The sequence below is a fragment of the Cyrtonyx montezumae genome, unplaced genomic scaffold, assembly GCF_038088225.1.
Source record: "Cyrtonyx montezumae isolate F1298 unplaced genomic scaffold, pur_monq_1.0 scaffold_17, whole genome shotgun sequence".
Taxonomy (NCBI): domain Eukaryota; kingdom Metazoa; phylum Chordata; class Aves; order Galliformes; family Odontophoridae; genus Cyrtonyx; species Cyrtonyx montezumae.
In genome coordinates this window covers 8,780,520-8,800,496 of record NW_027071903.1, presented here as the reverse complement: position 1 = coordinate 8,800,496, position 19,977 = coordinate 8,780,520, and the positions used below count along the sequence as shown (strand labels likewise).

The window sequence follows — 19,977 nt, the reverse complement described above, 5'->3', positions numbered from 1 at the left end:
GGCAACATCAGCAGCTCCTTTCCTGCACAAACAGCTCTGACGTGGGGCAAAACACGGGTCCCTCACAAAGAGATGATTTTTCCCTTCAGAGAAACACACACGCTCAGCCCGGGCAGCACTTCCAAAGGAACTTTGCAAAGGAAAGAGACCAAAGCATGTTGGTCACATAAATAGAAGCTATACCCACACACAAAGTGGGGACTCCGAATGAAACTCTGTGTGTCTTTGACATATCAGTCAATCACAGGTGAACACATTTACATCTTTTTAAATTAACTGATGATTATCACACTCTTGTTCCCTCTGCTTTTTCCCCATTTTAATATTTGAAATGTCTTATCTACATGAGTAGAGTGTTTGAAATACCTAACCGTCCGCCGTGGTTTATCTTGTGCAATAAAAGCACACACTGAATATGAGATTAAACAGAACAGGAATACAGGAGGAGAGTTTGGATGAACAGAACTATGTTATTTGGGAAGGACAGAAATGCAGCACTCCCCCAGGGCATGCTGCAAGATGCTGTTCTAGATATCTCTCCTCACTTCCATATGTTTCTTCTCCAGCATCACACCTCCCTCTGCACCCAACACCCACACCGTTTCACGGTCCTAGCATTTCACACTCTCACCTCACCTCTTTTTAGCCCTCCTTCATATTTCAATCAGGACCTGCTCCAATCCCTGGGTGAGCACTACTCAGAAGTGACGCGGCGGTACGCCCAGCTTACTGACCGCTCACCGCCGGCACTCACCCCTGCAGCGGCACGGAACACAGCACTTCTCTGCTCTGAGTTCCCTATCGGGCAGCTCCTCAGCAAAACCTGCAGACACGCAACGCTGAGCCCAGCACGCACGCTGTAAGGAGTGAAATAAAGCAGCCCTGCTCCGCCCCGCGTGGCCGCGGCCGCCCCGAGCACCGCTACCCCACAGACCACCGCGGCGCCCCCTAGCGGTGTCGCGCTTTGCCCCGCTCCGCGATTGGCCGCCGCCCAGCGAGGGGGCGTGCCCACCCGCGGCCCGCCGAGCCCGGGCGACGCCTATTGGCCGGCGGGCGCTGGGTGGGCGGGGCCGAGCCGCGGGGCAGCGAGAGCGCGGGGCGGGGCGGGGCGGTGGCCGAGCGGAGCCGCCTGGCGCGGGGAGCGGCGGAGCTGCGGCCGGCGGGACGTGCCCCGGGTGTGCGCGGAGGTACCGGCGCGAGGGCCGCGGTGTTCCGAGAGCCGACGGTTCTGCCTAAAGCAGCGCAGCGGGACACGGGCGTGCCCAGCTCCCGCTGTGCGCGGTCACGCGGGGCTGGCGGGGGCCGTGGACCGGGGGGGGTTGGGCTCAGCGATGTCGCTCGTGCTGGACGCGCTCCGCTTACCGAGTGGGAACGACGGGCACGGGGATAAAGCGTGCTGCTCAGCCTGTAGGGGCTCACGGGGCGCTGGGAGGGCTGGAAGCATCCGTTCCCTGGCGTGTGCTGCGTGCCCCCGCGTGCTGTTGCTGTGCGGTGTTTGCGCGGCCCGGCCCGCTGCCAGCTGGGTCTGCACCGCACCCGGGTGCCCCTGGGCTCCTTACCGGGGGTCTTGGCCCTCCCCTGCCCCGGCTGCCGGCCTGCCTGCCAGCGAGAGACCAGGCAGAAAGAGAGCGGAGTTCGTTGCTCTCAGAGCCCGCCCCGGGCGCTCAGTGCCGGGTGAGGAGGAGCCTGTGTCAGCCCTGTGTCCCGAGGCCTTCCAGCTGCCAGAACCGGGAGGACGGAGAGATCTGGAGGGAGGCGAGGTGCAGAGTTGCTCTGTGTGCTGAGCCTCGTGGGCCAGCCCAGGCTTTGGTGCTTGTTACTGAGACCTGTCCGTTCAGTTTGACTGCGAGGGCTGAAGAATCAGGTGGAGCTGCGCCCAGTGCTGCTCTGCCTACACCTTAGCTATGTACAGCCTCAAAAATAGACCCCAGCCTCAGTGAGCTGAAGTCGGAGCACTCTGGCAGGCGTCAGCGTGGCTATTTATAATCACAAGTTTACAAGCGCTCATTGTTTAATGAAATATGTGGAGTTGGGTGATGACAAAATTATTTTTCCTTTGAATGCCAACTGTATAAACTGGATAACGTTTGATCATGCACAGAGTCAACAGATCTTGACACAAAAAAGAAAGAAAACTGCCATGCCAAAAACTCCCACGTGAAGTAGAACGCTGGTAACGTGCATCTTCCCACTGTTTTACTGTGTGAGGCACATGCACATTTGTGGCACTCGGTAACAAGCAGCACGATCCTGCTGAAGGCACAGAGCAAACCTGATGAAATGGGAAAAAAATATATTTACTGGAATGAATTGACTAGACTAGAATTTATGTCCTGATTTTTAAGGCACATCGCTGTTGTTCCTAAAGGCAGGGACGCTTTACAGTAAGGGAAACCATATGATTCAGAAACTGCTGTACATAGTTCCATTCCAAAGCAGAGCTGAGCACTATCTGCAGTGAGTCATGCTAATAACTTGGCATCTGTCTGTGTGATTTAGTTAAGCCACAGACTGTGTAGAAGTTCAGGGCAGGGCTGCCCTCCCTCGTGGTGGGATGGCTGAGCCTCCCCTTGCAGCTGGCTGCCTCTCCCCACAGCTGTACAGGGAGCACAGAGTTGTACCAAGTCAGTTGTCCAAGGCTGAAGTTAAGCAGTGTGAGTCCCACTCCTATTTTTTTCTTTTTACTGCTCTGCTCGTTATTTACTGGAACATTCTTATGCCTGAGGGGATAGAAATGGAAGAAAAAAGCTTTTATTTTGCTTCCCTGTGAGAATTCCTTAGGGAAATATCCAGGCCCAGAGCAACAGATGACATTTGTAGCAGGAAGATTTTCCCGAGAAGGAGTTGTCTTTTCTTCATTTAACTCCTGGCTTTTCAAATGCAGAACAGCTCAGGGGGAAGAAGATACCCTCTGGGTGGTGACACTTCACTGGAACTCCTTTTTGTTTCCTTCACGTTTCACATTTTCCTACTTCACAGCTGCTCTCTTCTTGGACTTCCTCTGACAGTATTTTCTTATACTGCTTCCATCTCTTGATGCTTTTTGTTGTAACCATTTACCTTACAGTTAGCTTTAAACTGTACTTCGCACTGGAGGACACACGTGAGTGGATATATTTTACACTGTCAAACTCCATCACGTCTGGACTTCAGGACCCTGAAGATTCACATCCTTGCAGGAGGAATGGGGAGGCCTTGGGATCCTGCCTCTGATTCAGGGAGAGGATTCCCCGAGTTGTTCTCTTTCAGTCACATGTCAGCTTGGGTTCATGTGGCCGTGTCCAAGATCCCAGCAGCTCCTGCAAGGCAGATCTTGGGAAGACTGTCAGGCAGCAAGCAGGGCTGGTAGAAGCCACGCAGGTGTTCCTGCAGACAAGCCCTGTGCTGCAGAAGGTGCTGCCTTTGTGCATCTACAAGAATTCTCTAAACCTGCAGCTTTTCAGAAGCACTGGCCACACAATTTAGTAGTTTAGTGAGTAGGGATTTAGTAGTTTAGTGGGTAGGGATGGTGATAGGAGGATGGTTGGACTAGATGATCTTGTAGGTCCTTTCCAACCTAATGTACCTATGAACCTATGAACAACTCTACTTACACAAAGCTATTTGTGCAGAATAGGTCGTTTCCCTCAGGTTCCCTCTTGGGGCTGAACCAGTGCTCTTACTTTGTACAGGGACTGCTGGCCTGCTATAGAGAAAAAAATCTGGAGACTAAGGGGAATTGAGCAGTCTGTTTGTTAAATAGCTTAGGCAAGACATAAACAGCGCACAGCGACCTTGAACAGCTACTCTGTGGTTTCCCTTCTAGCATTCTGAAGGGTATTTGGGGTGAAGGGCGAGACAAGAATGTAAATCATCATCTCAAACGCTCAGTGCTCAGCACGTTGTCCTCTTTGCCTTCCCTTTTCCCCACATTCCAATACTCTGGCTTTAGAGATTGTGTATAAGAAAGATGAGAAAAATTGTGGAGAGAGGTTCTATATGGGTTATGTCCTGAAATGCTCACAGAAACCAGGGCTGCACACATCCCTGTGATCTGTGGGCTACCTCGTGATTGCTGAACTACCTCGCTGTAAGAGGAAATGACTCACTTTCTCGTGGATTGTTACTTGGTGTACCATTAAGCACAGAAGGAATTGGGTGCACTGAAACACTGATTGTACAACATGAAGTACTTTCCTTACTGCAAACTGTGAACAGCACAACATCAGCTTTTGCTTCAGAGCGACCTTTATGTATGTTTTAAAAATCACAGGCACCTGGGCTGCAAGAACAAGGGTGCAGAGGTGTAGGGAAGGATGAGTGTGCTGCGCTCTACTTCCCTTTCAGCAGACATCAGGCTGTTTTCAGAGTGCTGTGTCTTATAACTGGAAGCACAGGCAGATGAAGCAGAGCTGGGGCAATGGAGTTAGGAGCTGGCTGTGTGCGTTTTTTATTCATGTAGCTGCTGCTTTTTTGCTTTTTTTTTTTTAATTTTGTCATGGAGGATCAGTGGGAACAAACAGCAGAGCACTCTGTTTTGTTCCAAAAGTCTGCCTCAGCTCTGGCCCAAAACAGCATTCTGGGCGGTGTGTATCTGCAACTAATCCTCAAGAAAACGTGTGTGCAGTCAGAAATGGGAGACTGGCTCCAAAGACCACGGATGTCCTCCCTGCTGCATCCTCTATCAGTCAGCTCACAGCACCAGCACAGTGTCTGTGCAGCTCTGCTCACTGCTGGCAGGGATAGAAGGGCCTGGGCCTGGTCCCCGCCAGCTGTCACAGTGCAGAAACTCCCCATATATGAAGTACGTCAGGCCAGCCTGCTTCCTTTAGTATGGGAATGCAGTTATACTGGTAAAAAGCGTGGCTGTAATGGAAAAGAGGGTTCTGTATTAGAGAGCTTCCATTGCTGTGAACAGAACCACCCCATTACAGACCAGATTGTTACAAAGTAAGGTCAGAAACTATGAAAAATTAATTCGAAAAGGCCATAAACTAATGTGAAGAGTTGAAAAGAGATTATTTTTAACATCCACTGACATTAGAAGCTTCTCAGTTGCACGCAGGCTTGCTGGTCAGCCTCATCCAGGCAGTCTGCAAAGTGCAGCTTCACCACGTCTTTATTTTCCTCTCTTCAGGGTGAACTGGAGATGGTGGACCACCTTGCAAACACTGAGATCAACAGCCAGCGCATTGCTGCTGTGGAAAACTGCTTTGGGGCTTCTGGACAACCCTTAGCTGTGCCAGGAAGAGTCCTTTTGGGAGAAGGCATTTTAACCAAAGAATGCCGCAAGAAACCAAAGCCTCGCATATTCTTCCTGTTCAATGACATCCTCGTGTACGGGAGCATAGTGATTAACAAAAGGAAGTACAATTCCCAGCACATCATTCCCCTTGAAGATGTCACTTTGGAGACACTGCCAGACACCTTGCAGATGAAGAACCGCTGGATGATCAAAACCTCAAAGAAGTCCTTCGTGGTTTCTGCGGCCTCCCTGACGGAGCGCAAGGAGTGGATCAGCCATCTGGAGGAGTGCATCAGGCACCTGCTGTCCAAGACGGGCAGGCAGCCCTCCACAGAGCACGCAGCCCCCTGGATCCCCGACAAGGCGACAGACATCTGCATGCGCTGCACGCAGACCAAGTTCTCCACGCTCACTCGAAGGCACCACTGCCGCAAGTGTGGCTTTGTGGTGTGTGGAGACTGCTCCAGGCAGAGGTTTTTGATGCCCCGGCTGTCCCCCAAGCCCCTGAGGGTCTGCAACCTGTGCTACAGGCAGCTGCTGGCGGAACAGAAGAAGGAAGCAGAGGCTGACTGTCGGCACACGGAGCAGTACCGCTCCGCCATCCCGGGCTACGAACCCTCCAGTGGTGATGACAGTGACAAGTCTGATGATTACAGAGTTGACCAGTGGCCAGCAGACACAGAGTTTTATACCTCAGAAGTATCTTGGTCATCTTTCCATAGCTGACCTCGAGAACTGGTAGTGTTTAGATATTAGGAAGCCAACTTCTGGCCTCCAATGCATGTCCTTCTTGGTGTGTTCTGTGAAGGCCATGCCTGGGAAGGTGGATATTGGCCCCTGTTTGTGCTGCCTGCAAGGAGAACAAAGGTCAGGGACTACCCCCAGTCATTCTGAGAACGTCTCATATTACGCAAGCAGAGAGTGACAGCTTAGAGAAGAGCATGGACTAAAGATCAGTCTTGATCCAGATGAGTTCACCCTTCTGTGCCTTAGTCTTTCTGCCTGCAAAAACAGAGCAATAATACTCTCGGGAGAAAAAGAAGCTGAAATATACTTGCCTGCTTGTGTTGAATTCCGCCTTCAGAGGTGACAGGACCTTCAGATGGGGCACTGCAGAAAACTGGTGCTTTTGCTTCCCATGAGGCATTCTCTCTGCAGAAAACAGAGAACTTTTAGGGCTGGTGCTTTTCACAAGCATTACATCTACTTCAGAGATTGTCGTTGCAGCTGTGCAAACCTGCATCTCGTCTGTGGGTGGTGAGATAGGAATGGACTTTGACTTCTACACCAGGGATTTTCAACTTTGGAAACACTAAGGAAAGGGCAGTGATGAATGCATATGAGGCTTATCAAAGGGCTGGAGCATTTGACTCTCTCATATAGAAAGAAATCATTGTATCAGATATGTGTGATATCAGACAAGGAAGGAAGGGATGGGAAGAGGGACAAGTACATTTATACAAAGGTGAGAAGGAAGAGGTTTACTGCAGTTGACTCAACTTAAGTGCAGAGCTCCAGATCTCAAAAGCAGGCAGTTTCACCAGATTACTAGAGAGCTGATGACCTCCAGTCTATCAGGTAAAAGAATTGACCAGTGAAGCCTTTTAACAAGCCTTAAAAATTCCAGGAAAATGCCCCAAATTAAAATTGCAGAGGTTCAGCATTTTGACTCCCACTCCCTTCCTGAAAAAGACCTCAAAGAATTGAACACTCCCATTCTCATCTCACTTATCAGCTGCATACGTTCAAAGTTAAGGTCCTTAATGCATCTCCAGGATTCGAGCCCAAGAAAATTAATTTGAGATGAACTTAAAAAGTTCAAAATAAGTTCAAATATTTGAGTAAACATGGTTTCTTTCTATCAAATGTAGCATTGGAGTAAATATGCTGAAAATTAGACAAAAGCAATTATATTGCAGCAGACACTTCCACAAACTCAGTTAATAATTTTAGTGTATTTTTGTATGGTGTATTTTATTCTCTGGGAAAGGAACGTGGCTGAGGATTCACTGTTGGTGTTATAAACCAGTTATATATCAGTTTCTGGTCTATGCATGGCACTGAATGCCACGTGGCCAGATTTAGATTTTTTAAATTTAAGCTCAGAATAATCATTCTTACTTTCTTTTGTAAACTGCCAATGTCCAATCAATTTGTATTACTTGACTGTGTGGGAATAAAGATAAGGCCACCTGGAAGAAGCCAGAAAAATATGTCAGTGAAATGTGGTGTTATTTAACATGAGCCTTAAAAAAGAAATGGTACAGATGCTGTGATTCAGGCATGGCCAGCAACTCTTAACAGCTTACTAACTCTTCAGCCATAAGATGAACATTCTGGTCTTGTATTTACCACCAGAAGGTGAGTATTTTTGAAGAAACTGCCAAACCTGATGTTTCCTTTCTGTTCATACCAAGTCTTTCCAAGTCTTTTGCAATCCCCTGTGGTAGTCTACATTAACTGGAATGGGATTTTTCTGGTGGGGCCACAGCTTGGAGTGGGTCAACAAACCTTCTGACCTAAACAGATGTTTTTTAAAGTAATAAGTACACCAAGTTCTGTTTTTTTCCATCCCTCTTCAAGTTTAGTTCATAATTCTGAGCAACAGTGATTGTTTCTATAATGCCTCCCACCCACCAGAAGGGTGTATATGCTATGCAAACAGAAAATGACCTTAAAAATAAACAGCCATTAGAACAGTTCATAAGCCAAAAATAGCAGTTGTTGAAACACTGTACATAACTTAAGTTCCAATTCTGCACTCCATAGGCAAAACTCTCAGTTTCTTCCCAGTAATTGGCTTCAGAATATATTCTAAATTTGAACCTCAGTCCTCTTTTCTTCTATATCCAAAGCTCTTAGTATTATCAGTTCCCAAGAGATCTATGAACTGTTTTTATCTACTAATGGAGGACAGTCACACCTCTAATAATCACAGAACCATTTAGGTGGGGAAAGACCTCTAAGATCATCTAGTTCAACAGTCCACCTGTCACCAGTATTGCCCACTCACTGTTTCCCACCTCTACCCTTTCCTTAAACACCTCCAAGGACAGTGACTTCACCACCTCCCTGGGCAGCCTGCTCCAATGCCTCATCCACTTCTGAGATGTTTTTCCTAATATCCACCCTGAATCTCCCCTGGCACAACTTGAGGCTGCTCCCTCTCATCCTGCTGCAGTTACCTGGGAGGAGTGGCCAATCCCCATCTCACCACAACCTCCTCCCTAGGCAGTTGAGAGCAATAAGGTCTCTCCAGAGCCTCCTCTTCTACGGATTAAACAAACCCAGATCCCTCAGCTGCTCCTTACAAGACCCGTAATAAGAGCCTTGCTGTAGAGCAAGATCTCTTTGCAATCATAACAGCAAAAAAGGAACCCAGCCCCCTTTTTATGTTCATGCTATAATTCATGCCATTTTGTGAAATGCACAAATCTTACAGCAATTTTTACTTCCCCATTCCTTACAGAAAGAGGGTATGGAAAAGAGTCGAGCACTGTGACACTTACAAGAGTAAGGGCAACTAGCAAGACACACCACTACGTTAAGAATTAGTCTGTTGTTTTAGACCCGAGGAGCATACTGGCACTTGCACTTCCATAAACTCCTGATGGACACACTGACTTCCTGTACGTTCACATTCTTTCTGACAGCTGTCCATTCTTGCAAGACAGTCTGTGCTACTCTCAGTGATGCAGCCATGCAGACAGAGCTCCAGGGCATCGCTCAGCAGCTGCTCCTGCAAGCGCTGGCTGTGCTGGTGATGATGGGCAGGGAGACCCAGAAAGGCCGGTGCTTTCACCTGAAAGACCTTAGAGCAATTCTCACATGGTTAAAGCATGTGACAAAAGGAGCATGCCTAGGGAAACATCAGGAAATTTCAGCAAGGCCTCTTTTTTTTTTCCTTTTTTTTTCCTACCCTTCTTTAGTTTTATTAGCCAAGCTCAGCACTGCAATTAGAGCCTGGGGCTCCTGGCATCTGGCTGGCTCTACACACAGGTTTTATATCATGGTCTGTGCCATTACAGTCCATCTTGAAGTTTTCCAGCCTAAATCCATCTTCAGTGCATTAATGGAGCATTTCCTGATTTTTTTTTTAATTGTGCTAAGTACTTCTGTTGCCAGAGTCTGGTTAAAATTTGAAAATCCATCAGAAAGAGCAGCACTGCAAATGCTCACTTGGAAAAAAACACATGCAGGTGAGGGATTTTGTGGGGTCACAGCCTCTCCCTAAAAGATTCCCAAACACAATGTGTGGGGCTCAGTCTCCAGAAAGGTTTCCTTGCACAGCTTCCTTCCTGAAGGTCTCAAGACCCAAACAGCTCAGCACTGTGCAGCCATCCGTGCTGTGCACCAGCCTGTCACAGCGGGTGGGGCTGGGTCAGGAAATCAGACCGTCTGAAAATGGGTGCTGCTCCTTCGAGCAGAGCCTGGGACACAGTCACTGTTAGGGAAATGCAAGAGCTTTTCGGCACTCAGCAAAATCTCTGCTTCGCAGCTGGGCACGCAAGTCAGAGGACAGTTCCCATCGCTGTCAGGAGTGAGAAGAATGTGTGTGCACAAAGCAAGGGAAACAAAACTGGAATGTTATCAGATGTGCTGAAGCTGCTGGGGATTCTCCATCAGTGACAGGCAAAGTTAAAGGCGATGCTGTGATGAAATCCACATCTCTCCACAGTCTGTGGAAAGGAAGAAGAGACGCTGCCACAGCAGCCAGTCACAAAAGCAGAATGAAAGTTAGCAGGGAGATGTGATCTGTGAGTAAACTGAAAAGAAAGGATGGAAGGGCTTCAGTGGAAAGGCATGCTCCTGCCCGAGGCACAGGCAAGGAACAACACAAGCTGCAGAGCACAATGCTGACTCAGCACGTCTGGCCATCTGAAGGCAGCACACCGAAGTGAGCCAGCTCTGAATAACTTGGAACAAAGATTCGACTGCAAATAGTTTTCATCCAAGCAAGAGTTCTGGCTCTGCCACAGCCCACGGCCTCTTCCATCTCAATACAACTGCAAAGCAGTTTTTCATTTTCCTCAGCTTGGGATTTTTGGTGAACAGAAGGAACTTCAAGCACAGATGGACCCAACCACAGCAGAGCTTTAAAGAGACACATCTCAAAGCAGAGGCTCCTACTTCTGGCTCTTTCTGCTCCAAGCCTTAGATTTTTAAGCAAGGTGTTAGCAGAGAGGACATCACTATTCTTACTGTCATTTCCACAGTGGACACAGTATCACAACACAGCTCCAAGAAACTCTTGCCCAGCCACCCCAGACCTGAGTGCTGGAGAGGCTCTCCCAGTAGTGCTCTGCACCAGGGTGCAGCAAACAGCCAGGGCTGCTCTAGGCTGTAATGTCACACACACAAATCACAGCGCAGCACACTGAATAAGAAAGAGCCCTTCCTGCCTCTGCACTTGCTCATAAAACCTCAGAATAGCACTCAGTGCTGCATTCTTGAGAAAGCAGCTGAAGGAGAGGCACTCAGGGAAATGGTATCAAACACTCAGTAGCACTGAGCAGCTCCCTTTGAAGGCAGCACTGCGCTTCCTTTCCAGTAAGGCCTGGCAGTGATAATAAACCATAAGCAGGGTTTTCTGTAAATCTCTCAGACTCGTGCAGCTCACAGCATGTTACACAATCTCCCTTTTGCTGTGCTGCCAGCCAGGGCTCTCACAGTGCTTCTGTGCAGCCTGGGCTGGGCTGGGCAGCAAGCACGGTGCTGCTGCTGCCAGCTGTGTGCTGGGCACCGAGTGCAGCTGTGGTTCCTATTTCATCAGAGCAAAGTTGGTCTCTATATTTTTGTCCTAAAAACTATGTGTTTTGGTGAGATGATTAGAAAAACAGGATTTGAGAAAGGAAAGCATTAACTCAAGGCCACATGGACTTCTTCCTCTAATGGAGAAGAAGAAAAGGTCACACGTGGCTTTTATCACAGATGTAACATATAAGGTAAAAGCAGATGTCAGTGGTTTCATACATGAAGGCTCCTCCAAAGATACCAGGAAACGTAAGGATACAGGGAAAGTAAGGATGGCACTGCAGCCTCTCAGCCCATCTGTTCCTCCTCCTGTGAAAGCCTACAGAAGGACTATCCCCGTGGCACATCCCCACACCACCCCAGCCCGCATGCAGGCACGGCCGAGCTGCAGCCTGGCTGACAGCAGCCAGAGTGAGTGTGAGCTGCTGGAGCCTGCTTACTGCCAGCCCCAGCAGCAATGGGCTATGTGCAACACGCTCCTCCAGTGCTGCCCAAGGTGCCCCATCCCTGAGCACTTCTGACAGAAGCACCCAGAGACTCTATGGATCATCTGACTGGCTTGGATACTGCAGTGCAAACACACCAGAACAACAAGCATCCAGCTCGCTGCACCCAAGTCACTATTTCGTTTTCATCAGAGCTTCTGTCTTGAAGAATGTTTACTCAGCAGCAGGTTTCAGATAAACCAGTTTCTAGCACCTCAAAATGGGGTCAAGCAATCTTGTTTACTGACCAGCCTCTAGGAACCAAACAGCTCAGCTAGATTTTACTGTACATGGCTCTATTAGCCCACAGGTCTTTGCTGTTTCAAAACTTCAGAAGTACCACTGCTGTTTCTGTAATACAGCAGTTAGAGCTACGATGGAATAATGCTATCAGTAAATGGCATGAATTCTTAGCACTACAGTGCAATAACATTAGTTCAAAGCAGCCACTAGAAACACCAGTTTCATAACACCAGCTTTGTTACAGATACTCTGCCAAATCACAGAGCTTCCATATCTGCTTATCTGTCCTCAGTTGTAGAGATGCACAGGCTCTTTTCTGCCTTGCTCCCTTGCAATAACGACAAAGCAGGAGGTACAAAGAGAGATGCAAAATCTTCCAGCAAGAGTCTAGTCCGTGAAGCCAGACAGGAGCAAGGTACCTGCAGGACTCCAATACACAGTTTGCTTTCTGTCATGGAGCAGCCAGAAGTGAGGCCAAGATTTCCAAAATGGCTCTTACATAACTGATGTATATGCCAGAGCCACTGAGTTATAGGCTTCTTATATGTGACCATAGCAGGTTTATTCTATTTATACTCCCTAGGCATGTTACCCTCATAAAAGCAGGGTCTGTAACACAGCTAGTGTAACCACCAGAGCAAGGGCAGTCTCTCAGCGTGGCCCTGTTGCTCAAAACTCCTTCTGTAAGCTTCAGCTTTTCAAACATGCTGGCAATCACTAACAAAGCATTCAACATTTTAGTTGACATTCTCTTTCTCTCCTCAGGGACATGCAGTAACCAAAATCCAGCACACGACTGTATCACAGCAGGAATTCTAACATATACACTTGATATTTTACACATTACAATTTACAGACAGATTCTGGTAAAACAGTGTTAATCCTCTACACAGCTTCCCCACTTTCAGCATTCTCACCACTCCGGAGAATCATCTGGGAAATTCATGAATTGTGCAGGAAGCCCATGAGGACTGCAGCTCCTCTTCCACATAGGAGATGGGGAGGAGTCCTGTCTTGGAAGCAAGCAGAGAAGTCAGTCATTAAAGTGAGCATGAGCCACAAAGCTCCCACGAGACACACTTCCACAGGCAGTTCAAGAGCCAGATGTGGTAATAGCAGCTGTTCTGACCAGACCAGATTGATCCACCCCCAGTACAGCTCTGCCTCCCACCCAGCAGCACTTGAACTTTCTCCCTCCCACTACCCCAACAGAATTTCTCTTCTGTGTTTTGGAGGCTGAACTTTGCTGGATCCAAACTGCACAACTACGACCCCTGGAATGTGTGCTGGAATGTGGAGAATACTCAGTGCTCTAGGAAGTTAGCATCTGGCAGGATCCTGTAACTCAACAAACCTCACACTGTTGTATCTGCGAGCTGAGGGTTTGCTACAGTTTCAGGAAGAACAACAAGACAGCACATTATATCAACTTTAGTTCAGTGATAACAGTTTAACATCCAAAAAGAATAAAGGACTAACCAGGGTATAGCCTCTGTAAAATCACTTTCCCTTCTGCAGAACAAAACAATGGCATGACAGTATTTTAATATAACTTCCACTGAACCTGAACATGAATGAGCTGTGTGTCTCTAAAAATGTTGCCTGTTTTTAGATTCTGGTGCCAAGGATGCATTTTCTTATTGATGCAAACAATAAAACTGTTTGGATTAATTCTGAAGTTGATATTGCAATTGTGAGAAACTGAAACACCAGGCTGCCACCAACCAAAAGAGGTTAGGTTTTCCTCTGGTTTGCTTAATTGCTTATTCGCACACTGGGAATTTTCAGGGAGGAAGGCTCCACTCCTGAGAAGGGATAATGAGCACAAAGGCAAATGGGCAGGTCTTCTCCTCATACAGGAAAAAGATTTCACACAGTGTGAAGTGTACTTCACTGTAGGCAGAATGTGATTGCTTTGGCAGCACATATGTCACGTTTCACTTGCAGTAGCACATATGTTTGAAACAACACTACAGGAACTGTATGCTAGAGCGTGTTTGGCATAACGTAAATAAGTAGCCTTAATAAACCACAGCCACAGTTCAGCCACCTGAAAACTCTTAGGGAAAGCATAACAAGCAACCATAGAGTGATACTTCTCTCTTTTAGCCTCTGGCAAACCAGCAGCTGATTCTGGGGCAGTGTGTTTACTAGCCCTTGCTGGCCCTCTCTACCATTAACCTGCCTAATCACTTTTTGAACACTTTTTTTTTTTTGCATCCAGAACATCCTGTGCCAATTTGCTCCACAATTCACTTTTAACACTGTGTGAAAAAGCACTTCCTTTTACCTCAATTGTTTCAATGGGTACACCCTGACTGTTATGCAATGTTATTGTTCCTCCTGTTCTTCTCTGTGCCATTCATAGCCTTTAATAAAGTTCTCTCCATTACTATCTTATCCAGGTTAAACTATTTTCAAGTAATCAGTTTTTCTTTACACAGATACACTTCCATACCATGTTATCCTCTGAATCTTTTCTAGCTCTGCAATTGCTCTTTTGAGCTCAAAAAGAACTGATGAGAATGGGATAAGCTGACACAAGATGGGGTTGTAACCTGGATCCATTCAGTGACATAACAAGAGTACTGCCTGGTTCTTGGTTTCCTTCCTTGTCCGTCCCAACCTTTCTATTTGTCTTCTGATTGCTGCTGAATGCTGCTTATGTTTTCAGAAATCTGCCCACAGTGACCTCAAACTCTTTCCTGAGAGGAAACAGGTCTTTCAGAGCTCAGCACTAGGACTATATAGTCAGCGTGACCTTTTTTCTATGGGTGTTTACCAATACAAAGCAATACCTGCCTTTCTACTGATGTGTCGCTCAAGTTCGAGCAAGCAGTAGACACAGACAGAAGACAGCAGATGCTGGAGTCCTGGGAGCAGGTGACTGAACTGCACAGAAAGGCACTGAAATCCTACAGTTATAACAGAGCTTATGCATTCTTTCCTGACATGACAGCATTGCACCACCAGCACACATAGCATGGCCTTGTTTTCTGCTGTGGCAGCGTACACATACAATTCTTTAAGTAGAGCAAAGCACCAGCAGCACACAAACTGGGGCTCATCCATTAAGTCCAGCACATTGCCCAGGTTTAACTTTGGTTCCAGTGGCACTGGGACCACATCCCCTGTGTTGGGTTAAGAAATGGTGGAAGCCATATACAGACGTGTACATAAATGGAAACAAACTACTGCATAACACTGGGGCCACTCTGTTGAACACTTGGTATGATGCTGCTTTGCAAGAATACACGAGGTTCCCAAAGGTGTGCTAAAGCTAACCAAAAGAAGTGAGACAGCATTGAAGTTGGCCTTAATTGTTGAGGTTTGGGGAATATAAGCAGTCACTAGTTGGTTAACTGATACCCTGATTTTTATCTCAAGACAGCATCCAGTTTTGTCCTACAAATATAAGAGTTAAATCACACACAGTAGAAACACACACCTTTGTCACAAGACTGCTTTGGCAGATTAATTAGTTTCAGTAGAGCACTTTGAAGACGTACAGAGCTACAGGAGTGCTCCATATTATCCTCATTGCTACTTATCATCAGCAATACAATACTGAGGCTAATCTTTGCCCTTTACTCAAGTGAGACATGCTGCAGTCACTTTCAGCAGTCCAAGTCCCACAGAACCTGGGCTAGGAACACAAAAGACCAAAAGCAAGATCCAACTCGGCAGCAGTACAAGCTGCTGCAGAGTTAAACTGCAGAGAGGGAAGGAAGCCTCAAGTATGCAAACGGCTGCCAGGCAATTGAGGGCTGTTCACTGCGGTTATGGAAAAAATATTTTCTATATAAATTCCTGGAGAGAATGGCCAGGAAAAAGCAAGTAAGCCCCTTTTATGGAAAGCTACAAAAACAGATTCAAGGCCATGCTTTACAACCATCACTCTCTTTAGTATTTTATTACTGAGTTTGTTCCCACATAAGCAATTAATAAACTGCAGTGTGGTAAAAAGTCTGCTCTACTTTGGCATTCCTAGGGATACTTCAGGAAGTCTTTAGCACTAACACAGTATTTGCTAAACAGTTTTGCCCAGTCCCTTCCCTTCTGAACTAACCTGGAGCATTTGCTCTTGCATGCCATCTGTCCCAAGCACAACTATGACATTAAGCTGCTGCATCTTTTCTTCACTGTTCAATAGGGAGCAAGTCTTCAATTTATGACTTTGGAAAATCTGTTAATGCTGGGCTTGAAATTAACCTGGAAGAGCAAGGAGGAAAAATTAGATACCCTCTAATTTTGGTCTAAAGATTCGTGGAGCTCAAAAGATTTGAATAAATGCAGACAGAAGTTTAAACTCAAGGGTGCTTGTCTTCATGCAGAAAACTTCCACCAGTATCAGAGATGGCAGTAATATTTCCTTCAGAGAGTTACTATATACTGACACAGTTAGCTGAGTGAGAGCAACAATTTAAGCAGGAAATGCAAAGAAATATCAGAAGAATGTGCTTACCTGTAATTCTGCAACCAAAACAGGTTTTATCCACTGGCTCACACACTGCATCATGGCAGACGCCATCTCCTGCAGCTCCAAGGGAATGCTGATCCCTGGGAGGCACAGCCAGGGTTAAACACACACCTTCCACCCCTTCACAGCCCATGGCAAGTCACATCCACAACATTGCTCATGAGGGAATTCTCTTATTTCTACAAGTGTTTGGGGTTGATTCTGCCTACTCCAGCTGGTTCTCTGGCTAGAACATTATCTTTGCTGAAAGATCAGCAGCAAAATTAGATGAAATCACACCATTTTGAGAGGATCACAAAAGTCCAGATGTTGAAATGCCATGTCCTTACTGAGCGCTGTTTGTGTTTGCCTAAATCATTCATGCTGCACAATCATCCAAAGAAATTAATGCTTTCATTTTTGCAGACTTCAGAATGATTTTTATGTACTTACCTCTTAGGCTCTTTTGGAATTCATAGATCATACTTAATGAGAAGTATTAGCTCAGATTTACTGCAATTATGTAATAAATGTTTGATTTCTGGCTTGCAGCCTGAAAAATACATAGATTTCTGTGATCTCTAGAAAGGTAAAGATGAAACCCCAATGTGTTAATTAGGGGCTAATAGCTTTAGTTCACTGCAATATAAAGACCTTTTTTTAAAAAAAAAAAAAGCTTTCCAACTCTGATGAAGGTCTGCTATTCAATTAGTCCTGATAATACATCAACTGGTCAAGCAATGACAGCCTAAGAAGCTATTGCTATCTCTGTAAGATCTTTTACTCTGGGGAAAAAAGGCATTGCTTTTCCATTACCAGCAGCCACCATTTGGCTGCACTGTTGCTTCTAACCTGCTAGTACAGACAGAGTTAAGTGAGTCCTACGTGGTGTAAGCCCCTCAGATCTGCCCATATTTCACTAGTTATTGCTACTGAAGCTGCTGCAATACAAAAATGGAAAGAAAAAAAAAGGAAAAAATGAATTTCCACATGAAACAGCACCATTTTTGACTAAGTTACTTAAACTGGTATACATTATATGTGTTTGAAAATAGGCACATGAAAGTACCAGAACGGTAATTATAAAAGAAGCTTATACTGATAATGAGGTATCCCATTTCATCAAGTTGAGGAATGTCTGTTCCTACTGAGCCCAGCAGAAGACCCTACTCTGATAAGACCATGGCACAGGCATCCTGTTCACAGGAAACACTGCACTGTGACATAAGGACAACAGCAGAGGTTATAGCAAATCACACTTGCCATTCCTTCTTCTGCTGGCCCCTCAGGCTAATGGGATAACAGAAAAGCTAACAGAAAGACAATAGTAAATTATTACCAAGGATATCCTAAGGGATAGAAAAACATGATTAATCTTTGGCAATTGAGAAGAACATGGGAAATGAAGTGAGGACTTGACTTATCCTTCATGCTATATGCAAGCAATCCCAGTCAGATCATTTGAACAGATTTGTCATGAGAGTATGACTGTCTAAAATCAATTTGCTTAGTGACTTTGAATAATACAATCACTGTTCCCTTCCACAAGATCATTCTCTGAGTTTCGGAACAGATTTCCTATACACCAATCAAAAAGGAGGAAAAGCATATTAACCATCATCACTTAGTCACTGGGTTTCAACCACCAAATAGCTGTTACCTGAAAGAAATATGAACTCTATAGCTATGCTATGTGTATTTAATAGAATTTTTATTTCAAAGAACAACTAACCTAGCACACCTGAGTCCTCTGGAGCATGAGCTTTCCTCCCTAAGAGAGAAATGGGTGTTACCAGAAGTATGAGAAAGCAGCCATTCCAGCTCACCCATGTCACTGAAGCACATATGGCAGGAGCACTAAAGTGTAAACTGCAACAGGGAAATGCAGTTCTGCTAGAGCACAGCGGCCTATAATGAGACTATGGTAGAGAGTACTATACCACTAGAAACATTACAAACAACGTGGTAAGAAATAGTCAAATAATAATAAATAAGTACTCAATGCTGATCTATCACATCCCACTTTTACTGTAGATGATTGTCACCTCTCACATCCCTCCACCAGGAGCTTGGCATTGTCACTGCCATCTCACCTTGAAGCATCTCACCAGGAGAGCTGTTACTGATCAAATCATCTAGCAAATTATTTCCATAGAAGATCAGTCTGCTTTCTTAAGTCACCCTAAGTCAGCCAGCAAAACATCTCTCCAAAACATCCTTTTGTTCAAAGTGAGAAGCTAATTACAGCACAGGCAGGTAAGCAGCTTGCATCTACAGGAAATGCAGCTACTATTTTTCCCTCCAGAATGTCAGGAACCCTACACAGATAGATATACAGCACCTCTTCCTGTCAGAAGCTCATAAGTTGTGTTTGAAAGAAAGATAGAGACTCAGGTTTGTGAATATTCTTCACCAGCAAAGCCCTGTGCAGCTGCAGGTGTGCAACCCTGGAAGAACGGGGACCTGTCCTTAGAAAACTGCCCGTGTAATGCTAATCTGTGTTACTTTATATACCAGAGTAAAAGGTGATTGCTGACCTGGCAGTGCAAACAATTAGAACCAAGAGCCATGACACACTCATCTGTGAGGGCACACATACCCCATAAAACCTCAGATTTGAGGTTCCAAACATTTCTACCTTTAGGGCAGACTGAAATTGCTGTCTAGGCTCTCATGTCCAAAAAGCCTCACTAATTTACTCAAGATCAGTAAAGTATCATCTCGTTTCCTAAGTTATAGAGTCATAGGGTCATAGAATGGTTTGGGTTGGAACCTCAGCGTTGATCTTTTTTACAGTTTTTCCACATTCTGGGATCACTAACTGCACTACTGGGTACAAGAGATGACCCAATTTCAAAGTCAGCACTTGGAACAGGAATAAACCTGATGCTGTAGTGGTGGCCAGGACAGAAGAATTACTGTTGTATAGATGTCAGTGAGCTTGAACTGGGCATTTCTTTGAAATGGTCTGAAAAAATAAGAAATTCAGTGGGTCATTACAGGAACCCTCTTCCACAACAACAAGATCTTACCAAAACCCTCTAAAAACTCCAATTAATAAGAACTATAGCAACTAATTAGCCAATGCCACAGCCACTATGACATCACACTGTGGTGCAGCACCCTAGTACACTGTTCCCTAACCCCAGCTGAAAGTATGTGCTCCTCTTCTCCTAGAAGTTTGAGCCCAGCAGCCTCTTAGATGCAGCTGGAAACAGAATCCTGCAGTAAGTCTGTACTCTGACACAGCGACTAGCAACAAGAGAATTTTCACACACAAATGCTCCTCAAGTCTGCCAAGGACTTGGGCCTCAGCATTTCCAGACCTAATGCAATGTTCAGTTTCTCTCCACTGCCAGTACATGCAACAATGCTATGCAACATCATCATCTAGCCATCATCAATCAACAAGTTCTGCAGTTATTAAAGTTACCAGTGCAAAGCAAGGCCAACTGAGCTACAATTTCAGCAGTGGATTTAAGGTAGAGCAATATCCAAATGATTTATCTTTGATATGGAAGATATTTGTTCTCTGTTAACTAGGTAGTAGGGAAATAAACTTTCTGGTGTGTCAGGTTTTGAGGATTGTAACCTGCTTTGGCTAGAACAAAAATATAATTTATCATATGTTTAAATAGTCATTGTACATAATTTAGATTAAGTGAAGATGGTCATGTAAGTCATACAGGAGTGCCAAGCACTGCTCTACTGGCTGCAAGGTACAGGCAGTGCTTGTGGCTTTACCTGGCATGACAGCTCACCAGTGCTCACTTGGTATTTCAAAACCAGCTTGTGTTCAGCTCACAAAATCC

The 19,977-nt window shown here is 45.8% G+C and overlaps 1 protein-coding gene and 1 long non-coding RNA gene across 5 annotated transcripts; one reads left to right on the top strand and one right to left on the bottom strand.

The window, feature by feature from the left end:
- The first annotated feature begins 1,130 nt into the window (after positions 1 to 1,130).
- PLEKHF1 (pleckstrin homology and FYVE domain containing 1) lies at positions 1,131 to 7,425 on the top strand. Its single transcript, XM_065733200.1, has 2 exons — positions 1,131 to 1,187; positions 5,117 to 7,425. The coding sequence occupies exon 2, from the start codon at positions 5,129 to 5,131 to the stop codon at positions 5,948 to 5,950; it is 822 nt and encodes a 273-aa protein (XP_065589272.1). The 5' UTR covers positions 1,131 to 1,187; positions 5,117 to 5,128; the 3' UTR covers positions 5,951 to 7,425.
- On the bottom strand, positions 6,299 to 18,052 carry LOC136046593 (uncharacterized). Of its 4 annotated transcripts, none has more exons than XR_010622000.1 (3): positions 15,776 to 18,052; positions 12,624 to 12,719; positions 6,299 to 6,376 (listed from the first exon to the last, which is right to left on the bottom strand). It is a non-coding gene; the product is annotated as an uncharacterized LOC136046593 (long non-coding RNA). The 4 variants fall into 4 exon arrangements; XR_010622001.1 differs by lacking the exon at positions 6,299 to 6,376 and having other exon boundaries at positions 12,435 to 12,719; positions 15,776 to 15,918; positions 16,172 to 18,052; XR_010621998.1 differs by lacking the exon at positions 6,299 to 6,376 and having other exon boundaries at positions 12,435 to 12,719.
- Between the last annotated feature and the right edge of the window lie 1,925 nt (positions 18,053 to 19,977).